Source organism: Pteropus alecto, unplaced genomic scaffold (assembly GCF_000325575.1).
Source record: "Pteropus alecto unplaced genomic scaffold, ASM32557v1 scaffold40, whole genome shotgun sequence".
NCBI lineage: Eukaryota > Metazoa > Chordata > Mammalia > Chiroptera > Pteropodidae > Pteropus > Pteropus alecto.
Window position 1 is genome coordinate 5,196,118 of NW_006431919.1, and position 13,323 is coordinate 5,209,440.

Genomic DNA, 13,323 nt, shown 5'->3' on the forward strand with positions numbered 1-13,323 from the left:
CCTTCTCTTGCAGTGGCTACGATTTTGGCTACATGGTAAAGTTACTTACGGATTCTCGTTTGCCGGAAGAGGAACATGAATTCTTTCATATTCTGAACCTTTTCTTCCCATCCATTTATGATGTGAAATACCTGATGAAGAGTTGCAAAAATCTTAAGGTATACAATGTTTTTCTTAATACTGTCGACAACAAAAAAGCCAGAAAAGCAGACTTATCATTTTGCTTTATTGTCATTTGTTCAGCATGTGTTCTTGAGTGCCTGCTAGATGCCAGCATTATGCTAGAGAGGTTGTATATAGAGCTGATTGGCATAAGGATTTGCGTGGTAACTGTCTTTAACCTGGCTATGAAGGGAGCCCTCTGCTACTCTTATCCTAAGGCAGGTGTTCTTTACTTAGGGCCCATGAACCTAGTGAAGCAGTTGGTACTCAGAGTTGTATGTGCAGTTTGTTATGAATGGGGTCTATAGTGTACCAGACTCTCAACTCTTAACTCCAGATGATTTAAGAACTCAACACCCTAACTTGACATAGTGGTTTTCTGTCTTGAATTGGATTGGCATTTAATATTTCCTCAACCTCGTTTTATAGCAATGAGGACTTTAAGGGGCAGAGATCTGACAAAATTAGTGATATAGAAAAAAAGGAGTGAAAAGTGGAATATAACACAATGTAACAGGCTGGGTTAAGAACTGTTAAGTAAATGGCTTGTTCCCACTTCTCATCACCAAAAGAAGTAAACTCAAGAATGGACTTAGTTGATGCTGGTAGAGGAGCGTTGGGTCTGTAATAGTATCTTTGTTTTCCGTATGTTTGCAGGGAGGTCTTCAGGAAGTTGCTGATCAGTTGGATTTGCAGAGGATTGGGAGGCAGCATCAGGCAGGCTCAGACTCACTGTTGACGGGAATGGCGTTCTTCAGGATGAAGGAGGTAAGGCTGAGGAAGCGTGTGGTCTTCGCGGGCCGAGGTTTGTTGGAAATTCATCGTTTCTATTTGAAATTGATGACCCAGCGTTGTGAAAGCAGTTGGTTTTTGTTTTTTTGTTTTTGGTTGGTTTCTTATGGTGTTCAACATATTAAATGTAGTTCAGGCAGCAAAGGAGCCTTCTGAAATGGAGGCCACTCGGCATGCATAAGTCTACAAGTGTGTTTGGTGTTCTTAGCGGCTCTAATCCTTGCAATGATTTGCTTTTCTTCTGATGTCTACAATGTGAACACATTTGTTAGACCATCTACTTATTTCGTGCTAATAAATAAACATAAAGTTCTGTTAATTATCAAATATCTCACAGGTGACATACTCAATGGTGAAAAGCTGAAAGCTTTTCCTTTAAGATCAGTAACAGGACAAGGGTGCTCACTCTCACCACTTTTATTCAACATGGTATTGGGAGGCCCAGCTAAAACAATTTGGCAATAAAAAGAAATAAAAGGCATTCAAACCTAAAAGGAGGAAGTAAAAAAAAAGGGAAGTAAACTGTCATTATAGGAAGATAACATGATATTGTATGTGGAAAATCGTAAAGATGCCACCAAAAATCTGTTAGAACTAATAAATTCAGTGAAGTTGCAGGATATAAAATCAATATAAAAAAATCTTGCATTTCTGTACGCTAATAATGAACTATCAGAGAAATTAGGAAAACAGTCCCACTTACAGTTGTATCAAAAGGAATAAAATACCTTGGAATAAATTTAACCAAAGAGGTGAAAGACCTGTACACTGAAAACTATAAGACACTGATGAAGACATTGAAGATGACACAAATAAATGGAAAGGTATTCTGTGCTCATGGATCGAAAGAATTAATACTGTTAAAATGTCCATACTACCCAAAGAAATCTACAGAATCAGTGCAACTCCTATAAAATTCCAATGGCATTTTCACAGAAATAGAACAAAGAATCCTAAAATTTGTGTGGAACCACAAAGGACTCCAAATAGCCAAAGCAATCTTGAGAAAGAAGAACAAAGCTGGCGGCATCATACTCCCTGGTTTTGCCCTCTGAGGTACCTTTGGCAGTGTCTGGAGATACTTTTGGTTGTCACAGCCTGGTGGTGAGGATTTGGGGGAGGGATGTGCTACTGGCCAGGAATGCTGCTAAATGTCCTACACTACTACAATACACTGGACAGCTCCCCCCATCAAAGAATTATCCTGCCCAGAAACAAAGTTGAAGAGAGAATACCCTGCTATAGGTGCTTAATGCCCATTATCTCACTCATCACCACCTATTATTATATCACTCCATTGTATAGTAGGGAACAGTGGCTTAAGGAGAGTCAAAGTGACTTTTCTAAGGTCACACATTGCATCAGTCTGAGTGTGGAGTCCAGGCGAGACCACCGCTCTGCCTATTAAAGAGAAGGATGGGCATTTGTACTAAAAACAGCAGCAGCAACAGCAGCACAGGGATCCTGGCAGTGAAAGAACTCGTGGAAAGTAGAAGTCTGTTCAGAAAGCATTTAAAGGTTTGGAGCCTTTCTTTATGGAACTGGTTTCCAGTTGCCTAGATTTTCAGGGCTCTAAGAGAGCTGGGAGGTGCTGATATTGTGTTGAGACTTGGCATGATTCTTGGCAAGACTCTTGGCATGATTCTCACCACCGGTTCTCTATCCTATTCTGCAGTTGTTTTTTGAGGACAGTATTGATGATGCCAAGTACTGTGGGAGGCTCTATGGCCTGGGCACGGGAGTGGCCCAGAAGCAGAATGAGGATGTGGACTCTGCCCAGGAGAAGATGAGCATCCTGGCGATCATCAACAACATGCAGCAGTGATGGCAGCAAGGCTCTGCAGGGTGGGCCCGACTCTAGAGTGGTGCTTACTGTGCTGACTCTGTATACTTGTCTTCCTCCCCAAGAGAAAACGCTTCTTGAGTAAACTGTACCTACTGTCTGCATTGAGCAGAAAGACTTGTTTTACTGAAGACAAAAGATGTCTTTATTTTAGATCCAGAAGAGGGGATTTTGTAAACAGGCCTTCCCTATTCCTCATCCCTAGGCCTTTCCTCTCCAGTTGCCTCCTGCCACCAGCATCCATGACTCATTTGATACCTTTTTAAATATCCAGGACAAGTGAGAAACAAACTAGTAAAATGTATATAACTCTTGCCTGTTGTCATTCTTTTTCTTTTAAATTTGTTGCTAATCTCTGAAGATGAAAACTTCTTACTATGATTCTCAGCTGAGCTGAGGGCTTCCAGGGACAGTGGAACAAAATGGTGTTTTTTTTAAGTGTGGGTTGTAAGTGTTCAGTCTTTTCCTTTCATTTTTTTTTGACCCTTGAGGACATTTGCTTTCCTCACACTTTGTTAGTCTTTTTTTATGTACTCTTATATGGAAATGAATTATGTACTTAGTGCTGAAATTTGAAGACCAGATAATGAAAACTTTTCACGAAAACAAAATTCTACTGAATCTACCTTTTTATTCATGAGGAACTCCAGAGTGGGTATTAGTTAACCACTATCTTAAAGTCTGTGTTCCATTGTGCCACTATTTGCTATCATGTGTGCATCATTTGAAATCACTTTAAATTTTCATAAAATATCCTGGATTTGATCCTTAGTAATATCAGATTTTTGGATCACAAGCGTGTTGTGATTTCAGATGGTCATCTGTATTTCCCCACCTCTCTTCTCTCTTTTCCCTGCTTTTCCTTTCAGCAAACCTGAGGAGAAGTTTGGGAGAAGGATTAATGTGAGTACAAGGAATGTGAGTCTTTGAAATGTTTTAGTGGTTCATGTAAACAGGGCAGTAAGGAATTTGGTTTATAGAGTTCTCTTGGAGTAATATCCCACAACTGGGATAGGAAGCTCAGGACTATGATTTTTTTTTCCAAACTACTCATTTAAAAAGTACACTGTATTTTTTTTCGAATGACTACAGTATGGATAATTTTGAAAAACCAAAAACTCCTTTGGAATGGTGGAAATGAAAACTGGTAACTCACTGAAGTGGATGAATAGTCTTGCATTTTAAAAGCTTATGGAAAACTCAATTTGAAATGATTCAAAAAATGTCAAGTCTTATAAGCTGGTATTTAAGATGCTTGTAAATATATTTATGTTTTTAATTTTGTATAATAAAGATTTCTTTTTAACCACTGGCATGAACGTTTGGTCTTTCATAGCTGTGAATTTTTGGCTCTAGAAATGGTTGGTTGCCGTCGGTAACACTGAAGCATCTCAAATCTGTCTCCAGACTCTTGCCTCAAGTTGGTTTGTATACAGAAGGTCTCTTTGTAGGAAACTTTTAATGAGCAGCTGTGTAAATGGAATCATCACTTTATACCCATCACCGATTGTTGGGCCTTACCAGGAAACCGGTTTTAATTCCATTTCCTGGGGCCACTCCATTATATATGGTGAATTAGCTTGGTAATTAGTGGAATTCTCTTAGACAAATTGAACTTCTGATATCCTGGGCTTGGCTCAGGACTTTGTTTCCAACCCTTCCCATTGGCACAAAAAACGTGGAGTTGTAAGAAGTCAGGTATAGGACATATCTGGGATTTCGACCCTGTACGGGATGTTCACATGCAGGAAGAGACATTTATTACTAAGATTTGCGGTACAAGCAGCATAGGTCAGTGGTTCTCAACCTGAGTGCTGTGGTATGCTGGTGTCTATGAGCCCTGCACAGATGTCCTTCCAAATTTGGATTAAAATAGGAATTTATCTTTGCCACAATTGAGTACAGACTTGTCAAGAGAAACATTGCGATGAACAGTTGAAGAATTCAGTGTTGATTTGGGGTCTGGTCATTGCATGAGAGAGATAAGAGCTTATAAAAGTGATGCTAAAGAAAGGGCACAAATCTATTAGAACTGGCAAGAACTTCGCCTTGTGTATAGATGAACACATGTAGGGCTGTGTGAGTGGTTTTACTCAGGGATACTCCTGAAGAGTAACCAAGAGAATGCTAACTATGGGTGCAACTGTACCGCTCCATACATACTGCCAGATGTTCTTGAATTCCAGTGTTCAGCCAACCCTGTATGGTTGGACACAACCATGAGCCCAGTTGTCAACTAGTGCCGGTGTGAATGAGCTCAGTCTTTAAAGTCCAAGCTATTAATGAGTATTCTTTCAGTTTCATAATTTATTCAGCCAACTCTTTAGGAAGGAAAAAATTTAAGAGGCACTTTTTAAGATGTGACTGAGTTTTTTTTTGTTTTGTTTTTTTAAAGATCTAGCTTTAGAATTTAAAAATGGCAAACCCCAAACAGGAAATATTGGTCCTCATAGTTTCCATTATGTACCTACTAGACCCTGAGTAGGTGCTGGGGATGACAGCACATGGAAGATAATCTCTACCCTCATCAGAGTTTACGGCCTACTGTGTTGCCAGACAGTAAGTAGTTAACAGAAATACAATTTGTGAGCTGTAAAGTATAGGACACCGATGTCCTTGACGTTGAGGTTCAGGGAGATTTTTTAGAGAAAGGACACGGAAACAGATCTAAGAGGTGAGTAAGAGTGGGCCAGGCAGAGGAACAACATGGGCAAAACCCCTACAATGATGAGAACTGACACAGCTAAGGGACAAGTGTGGCTGGATTCTAGAAGCAAGGATGACTGTTTTGACAGGACACCAAGAAATGAAAGATGGGATCAAGTAAGACCTTATAAAACACATTTAAGATTTTTTTCCAGCAGCCATGAGAAACTACTGAAAGATATTTTTAAACAGGGTATTGACAAGGTTTGATGTGCAATTTAGAATAGTCACTGGTATGTGAAAAATGAAGACTATTTAAGAAAGCGCATATTTAGATGTATTGTGAGATCAGTGTTGTCATCTGGGTAAGGTGATGGTGATTTGTATTTGAGATAAAGTTACCTATTAGAGGTAAAGTTACTCTGGATGGGGTAAAGGACCAAAACTAATTCTTCCGTTGCTTAGTGATATATTTTACCTACTCAGAAAGCTTGAGTCAACTCTCAGTGCTTTGGCTCTTTATGGTTCTGATAATTAGACAGGTGGAAATGAAAACTATTCAAGTTAGAAAGGGTTGAGTACATTATATAGTGCTGGAAAGAGGAGTTTGAAAGGAAATGGAGTTGGGTCATTTCTGTTATTTTCTGCTATTGGGTAGTTTTATTGCTTAGCTGTCAAGTAGTAATTCTTTTCTTACCAAGGCAGTAATCGAGTGTGCAGGATTTTCCACCCACAGGTGATGGTTTTGGTAAATCATGAAGGAGTTTAGAATTTCTAATTTAATAATATATATTGCTCTTTACTCAAGTGGAAGGGGATAAATATTTTTCCATCTCTGCAAAGTGTTCACAGTAGCAGATTGTAGAATCGGTATCTAGTTCTCCCACTCAGTCACGCTTGCTCATATCTTTGCAACCAAGAAGATTCTCCAACCCCTGTTAACAGTGCATCTTATCTTCTCTGAGTCCACTTAGCTGTGTAAAGAACTATGAGGATCAATGTTTCCTTTTTTGGGTTTAGCATTCTTAAATTCTAAAGCTAAATCTAAAAAAAAAATACCCCAGCAAGTCACATCTTTGAAAACTGCCTATTAAATATTTTCCTTCTTAGAGTTTCTGTTAATGAATTTTATTATTGCTGCCCACAGCAACCCCAAACTGAGGGAAAAAATGGAAAAAGAAACTGGACACTCAAGCAGAAAAGTCTTCAAAATGAATTCCAAAAGAAAATAGTTCAATTATTGGGAAAGAGAGCTCCCTCTCATCCCTACCCCACAGACTGTAATTTTCATGTCCTAGTAACTGGAATATTACGGAAACATCTGTTCCTGACATAGTTCAACTATTTCAATAACTGAAGAGAAGAACAGACCTTAAGAGAATGCTTATAAGTCAAAAAAAGGAAAAACAAGGATTTATAGTTAAATAGTATGTAGCGTCCCATTATGCAATGATCTAAAGGGGGGGAGTCCAATGATCCAAAACTTACATATACAAAATTAGGAATATGCATTTTCCCTCAAAGATTGTCTGTGGCTTCAATCTAATTCTCAAAAGGTCCCTGTGACCTGAAAAAGACTAAGAACCACTGAAACAGTAATTTCTTCTTGAACCATTTTCATCATTTCTTATAATGATCAAATAAGCCCCAGTCATTTCTTATAAAACTGAAGGGATAAGACACATTTGAGTTAGTTATTTGTTCTTCTAAAGCTTTAGTAAGTGATTTGAGTATCATTTGATTTGAGCAATTACATCAAACAATAAAACCAAATTTTTGACCTAAATTTCAGACAGAGGGTAGAGAATCAACATGATGGGTAAGGCCTAGTTCACATTCAAGTATAAGTAGTAGAGCAGAAGGGGAGAGCCCAAGTTAACAAAAACAATTTAAAAATGTACCAATAGTCATAAAATGCCACAGTTCTATCTTGAACGAGAATGACATGTTACGATCAGATGAAGCATTTATAAAGGTCGCTTGTGTGTAAGAACATGACACTTTGGGTTATTAAGTTTCTCCTCTGGGTGAAACCTGCATAAGGCTTTAGAGATAACCAACAATCACTCTTACAGGTGTCAGTTCTTGTAACTATGGCTAGTTTTTGATGACCCTTTAGCAGGAAACCACAATTGAGCCCAAAGTCAAATTCTACTGTGTCTAGGGTAGAGTTGACTTAAACTTGACCCTCATATTATTTGGATCACTGCAAAAACATCTAGAGATCAGAGCGAACGTCTGACAGAGGTGAAAGGTGTCAAATGTTTTGAATTTGGCACAATTTCTTAAAGGTCTTTGAAAGTTCATGTGCAGAAGGTCTGGCAGTGTCTTTTGTAAACTTTAGTGTTGCCGTACTTCTGAAGGAGCTCTTGGGCCTGTTGCTGCATTTCTTGGGTCACGTGGCCAGGACACTGGGACCTGATGTGAAGCAGGACGAGACAGGACTCCAGCACATCTGGGAATGGCCAGGTCTGAAAGATGACATAAGAATGAACAAGGAAGCATTTGCAAAAGAGCCACAAACACCTGCACAGAAGGCACCAGTAACTCAAGTCTCATCTACTGACACTTCTCAGGCACAGCTGAGCCATTTTTCTCACAAGGCAATGTCTTGCTCTTCACAAGTTACTCTGAGGAGAGATGATACTTAAAACCGAGATGGCTACTGGGATGTCCTCAGACAAAATCTATCTTTTTTCTAGCGCTCTACTCCAATTAATTTAAAATGTGATGCTTCTATTACTACTAGGGCCACATCCAAATACACCTACCCATCTGTAAGCTATCAAGTACAAGGCACTGACTTTAATTTTACTTTACTTCCCAATTACAAAATTTGTTAGATTTCGCTCAAGACTGAGGTATAAAATTGCTTGTGTTGTCAGTAATGCAACTCTCACAAACATCTTAGCTAACCAAATGCAACTGGATCCTAAATTTTTAAGCATACACATGAGTAGATTTTAGAAAATGAAAGTAGATGACCTTAAAGAATTCGGTATAGCCAACTGACAACACAAAAAGTAATGTTGTACCAAATGAACTGCTGTAAATCTTACCTTAACACTCTCAGGAAAGTTAGCTATTCTCTCGTTGGCTTCAGTAAGTCTTTTGGTTAATTCAGGCAGAGAAAGTGGCTCATTTTTCTCTTCTTTACTACTGGTAACAATAATAATAATAAAAACATAGTCATGTCTTGCTCTGGGTAACTTTTAACTCCCATCTTTAAATACAAAGGTTAAGAGAAGGCAGTTTAATGTGATGTGATATAAAGTTTTCAAAATGCAATATAATTTCTCATCATTTCTCAAATCCCTACTTTTTAGACACAGCTCCAATGAAAATCTGGGACCCTTAGGGGATCCAACCTGCAGCCGGTGCAGAGGGCCTGGGTTTATCCGAGGAACCGTTAGAGAGAGCCTGGGTTCCTAACCGTGGGGTGTGTGTGTGATGCACATTTTTCTGGGGAGAGTGTGTTAAGCTTCTCGAAGGGGTCCTGTGATCCAAAGAGCTGCTAGGTTAGAGAACTTTCCAGTGTTTTCTTTGTGATTAAAACCAAACCTAATGCCTCTTCGACTGTGGTAGCTTCTTGGAGAAGTGTCTCAAAACTCTGACTTAAGACTTTAATGGGAGTATTTTTAGAGCAATAAATATAAGGGCTTCAAAGCTTCTTAATTTTCATTTTTTAAAGTTAGTAATAACAGCTATATATGTTTATTAATTGTTGTAGTTACTGTTTTAGGCCCTGTGCTGCTAGGGGACATAATCATAATAACCGATCAATAATCACTGCAAACACCCACAGCAAAGTGCCTATAATAATGTGCACTCTACAGTGACTGGTGATGGGCTCCCGTCATCCACCTGGCCCCGGTTTTTAATGGAAACGGTTGGCATGCTATGGCCTTCCAATCATTTGGGACGTTCTCAGTTCAGTGTGCAGTTTTTATACATTACCCTCTTTGTGTATTTTTTTGTGATAGTACAGAACTAAAAAACAATGGTTTTCATTAATGATGCAATGATACAACTGCCCATTTTACATAACTGATATTTTTGGAATCTTATTGCACAAAGGTAGGATTTTACTACACTACTGTTATTAATAACATTTGTGATTTTGTTTAATTCTCAAAACAAGCAAGGTAGGAGTTGGTACTGCCATTTATAGATGAGGGAGCCAAAGCTCAGAGATGCTAAGAATCTTGCCAGAGGTCACTTAAGGCCAGGATTAGAATCAGCATTTGACTCTAAAGCCCAGGCCCTAATTACATTATGTGGCTTCCAAGTCTCTTGATCAGTCTCATCATGTACAGATTTTTTTTATCTGATTATATGAGAATTCAGCAGGGTATTTTTAATTCCATCTTGTATTGATTTAGTACTTACCACTGGCTCTGAGGATTACACAGGGACTGTTCTGCTTCCTGTTCAGGGTCATTCTTATCAAAACCATTCACAGTGGGTTTACAGAGTTGACTCTTTTGGTGTTGGCGGATCATTTCTGCTAAGGTCTCCTGAACTTCAGCAACGGTTCTCTGTGAGTTCTGGAGACAGGCGTGCTGTTCTGAAAAGAGCTTCTTACAAATGTTCAGCATTCGTTCACTCTCTTCCGTGAGTCTCATGTCTAGTTCTGGAGGCCTGGTTGGCTCTGGCTGAGAAGCTTGTGGGTCTATTTCTTCAGAGCTGGCATCGTCCAACTGCTGGCTTTGCTCAACAGAGGTTGTCCTTCTGTGAGCAGCCCTTACCCAGACACTGGATTTGGGGCAAGGCGTGGAGAGAGACCACCAGAATTCATACAGATGTCCATAAATAAAAAAGGCCTCCAAACTTTTGAAAGCTGGTGTTGCAGAGGACTGATGGTCACCCATTTTGTCTCTTAAGTGGTCACAGCCTAGGAGAAAAAAAGGATTTAGGTTGTGCATTTCTTTATCTGCCAGAAATCTGGCTTCCTGCCTGCACGTTGTTTCCTATCAGCTGAAAGGCAGATTCCAAGAAAAAGGACAGCAGTGATCCATGGGACCACACGTCTTCCTCCAAAAGGAAACCAACAACCAAACATTTTCCTGGCTTAGGACAATGTTCTTGTTGCTATATGCTACAAGTCATTCAAAGCATGACAGAAAAAGTATTCAGTCTGTCCTACTGAAGGCTCTGGGGATTCGGCTGTGCCTGAAAAATCACAATGATTTAGTTCAATGACTAATTATGAAGCTGAGGAATGTCTATCTTTTCGCTGTGCTTCTCTATTCTCACTGACTTGTGAGTACAATGCTATGTCTCCTTCTCTTAAACTGTGTGTAAGAAAGTAAGTAGGGGCAGTAAGGAAGCTAGGGCCAGGTAAAGGAAAACAGCTCAGTCATTCCGGCTACCTCTTAGGAGCATAGGTAAGAGAATTCAAACTTTCTACTAAATGACACAACTGGCCAATCTCTGTCTTTCAATAACCTATGCACTCCCAGTGCCACCCCGTTACTGTTGGGGCTCATTTACCCTCAGGAAGAAAGGCTGAGTGCACTTCCTGCATGATGGTGAAGTTCCCTGAGTCGTAGCTCCTGACCACAGCCCGAAGCAGTGCTTCCACAGCCTGGTCCCAGGAGGCCACCTGCTGGCTCAGCACCGCCAAGGTCAGGTCATGGCAAATGTGAAGCAAGAGCTGAAGGGAGAAACCAGAGTCTCAGTTAAACATCCTCCTACAGAAAGCACTAGGATGACATGAGACATGTTCTTACTAACTGCACTTGGAAAGGAGTACACACAGTCCACATTTCAGAAAGGTCCTCCTTCCACTACCCATTTTTGCTTCCCCATCCCAGACTTGTATGTCTAGTTGCACGGCAACGTAACACTGGTGTTAAAAGTCTGCGCATGCCAAGAAAATGCATTGATATGTGCATTTAATTAAAACAGAGAGTGAGTTTCTGAAACTAAAAGCTGTAATTTCAAAAAACAAGCAAACCTGGAGTATAATTAAGAAAATTCATCAATTTTAAGTGAGCAATTTGATGTTTTGGTAAATATATACCTATACAGTTATATGTGCTATAACTACAACTAAAAATTGAGACACAGAACATTTTAATTGTAAAATATTCTGCTGTGCCCCTTTGCAGTCACACTCCTGTCTCCCCAGCTCCTGCCAACCACTGATCTGGTTTTTGCCACTATAATTTTGTCTTTTCTAGAATTCATATAAGTGGAACTGTAGAGTATGTAGTCTTTTGTGACTTGGTTCTTTCATTTATAATGATGCTGAGATTCACTAATATTTCTGTGCATCAGTAATTTGTTCCTTTTTGTTGCTGCATAGTTAGTATTCCACTGTATGGTTATGCCACAGTTTGCACATGCTGACAGACATTTGGGTTGTTTTTAGTTTTTGGCTATTTGTGCACTAAGCCGTCGTTAATATTTTGTACAAGTCTGTGTGGACACTTGATTTTATTTGCTTTAATGAAATATCTAGGCAGTGGGATTGCTGGGTCATCGGGCACATGAATGTTTATCTTTATAAGAAAGTATCAAACTGTTTTCCAAAGTGTTATACCATTTGAGAAAGTCTTGTTCCTCAATAATAATGTTCCTTCATTTTCAAAAGAGAAAGTAGATAAACTGAGATGTATCCATAGGATAAGTAGATTAGTTATAATAAATCAACTTGATGTCTGCATCAATGTGTATAGATTTTACAATGGTTGCTGAAATAAGCACATTATAAAATAATACATGTGGTGTGACAGGGGCCACCTTTAATGCACTAGGGAAGGGGGATAGGACTAAGGGCACATGAGAGACTTCAACTGGATTATATTTCTTTTACCGAAAAACAAAAGAAAATACAAAACAAAATTAAAAAAATTCTATGAAGCAAAAATAACAAAATGTGAACATCTGTTAATTCTGGTTGATGGCTACTTATATTACTTTCTGGGCTTTTCTATATTTTTAGACTTTTTTTTTTTCTTTTATAAGGGGATGCTGATCTAAATCTAACTTCAAAGCTGAAGGGCTTCGGTTAGTCTGAAGGGATCTTTCCAGGTTGCCTGGGCTTGCCATAGTCTTTTCTGAGGTGAAAACTAGCACTGGACTTGCTTCCTTATTATACGAGATATGGACTGAGGAAGTGTTATAACTGAGTGATTAAAATCAAAAGCTCATGCAGGCGGGGTACCTGTTTGGAGGGAGTGTTATTTGTAGCAGATGGGTACTTGATCTTCTGCAGCTGCTGAAATGCTGCCTGATAGTGCTCTGGGGTGTCCAGGCTGAAGGCGCTCTTCCATATTGCAGTGACCCTCTCCACGAGGGGCCCTTCCGTGCCCGTGGACCAGGCGTTGTAAGAAGAGGAGCTTTTGCCCTCTGGCAGCTGCCTCTCCTCCAGGTGCCTGGACAGTAGCTCAAGAAGGCAAAACACCAGTCTCTGACCCTGGAACCCAACCACAAAGGACAGGAGCTGTTAGGGAAAGTGCTTGATTATCTAGACGGTCCTCAGTGTCTCACAGAATCCCCCTTTATGTCTGTAGCAGCTAAACCCCCTTAGTAGGCTGCCTGCCCAATGTGAGTCATGGGTGAAAGGGAAAAGAGATCGTGATCTAAGAGACAATTTTTCTGAATTCTTTTTGGGGGAATTCCTATCCATAGCCTTTAGAGTCCAAGCAAACTTTTTTTATAACATGGAACCCCAACTATAGCCCTACCAACTGCAGTGTAAGCCAGATACAACCCAGCTAGCTACCTAAGACTTGTGGCCCAGTTTGAGAAAAAAATGGGTTGAGCTCATCCAGTTCTTTCCTCCTGCCTAAAGTTCAGATTAAGGATTACAGAGAAAAGCCTAATACACAGAAGGTGCTGGAGTAGATAGCTGTGTAGATCTGAGCTGGGGC

The 13,323-nt window shown here is 39.7% G+C and overlaps 2 protein-coding genes across 9 annotated transcripts in view; one reads left to right on the forward strand and one right to left on the reverse strand.

Moving 5' to 3' along the window:
* The window catches only part of CNOT8 (CCR4-NOT transcription complex subunit 8), a 46,194-nt gene that overhangs the window by 10,698 nt on the left and 22,173 nt on the right, over positions 1-13,323 (forward strand). For 3 of the 5 annotated variants that reach the window (XM_025043060.1, XM_006906447.3, XM_015585250.2), the window contains 3 exons: positions 14-158; positions 820-930; positions 2,630-4,112. In XM_025043060.1, coding sequence (XP_024898828.1) covers positions 14-158; positions 820-930; positions 2,630-2,779 — 406 coding nt within the window. In that variant the 3' untranslated portion in view covers positions 2,780-4,112. Of the gene's footprint in view, positions 1-13; positions 159-819; positions 931-2,629; positions 4,113-13,323 lie in introns of those variants that run through there. The other 2 variants (XM_025043058.1, XM_025043059.1) reach the window with 1 other exon arrangement.
* Positions 6,656-13,323, reverse strand: part of GEMIN5 (gem nuclear organelle associated protein 5) — a 36,113-nt gene continuing 29,445 nt past the window's right edge. For 2 of the 4 annotated variants that reach the window (XM_015585248.2, XM_006906449.3), the window contains exons 24-28: positions 12,615-12,866; positions 10,937-11,099; positions 9,833-10,337; positions 8,503-8,599; positions 6,656-7,914 (exon numbers count right to left, since the gene is read on the reverse strand). In XM_015585248.2, the coding sequence (XP_015440734.1) occupies positions 7,747-7,914; positions 8,503-8,599; positions 9,833-10,337; positions 10,937-11,099; positions 12,615-12,866 (1,185 nt within the window). In that variant the 3' untranslated portion in view covers positions 6,656-7,746. Of the gene's footprint in view, positions 7,915-8,502; positions 8,603-9,832; positions 10,338-10,936; positions 11,100-12,614; positions 12,867-13,323 lie in introns of all 4 variants that reach the window. The other 2 variants (XM_015585247.2, XM_006906448.3) reach the window with 1 other exon arrangement.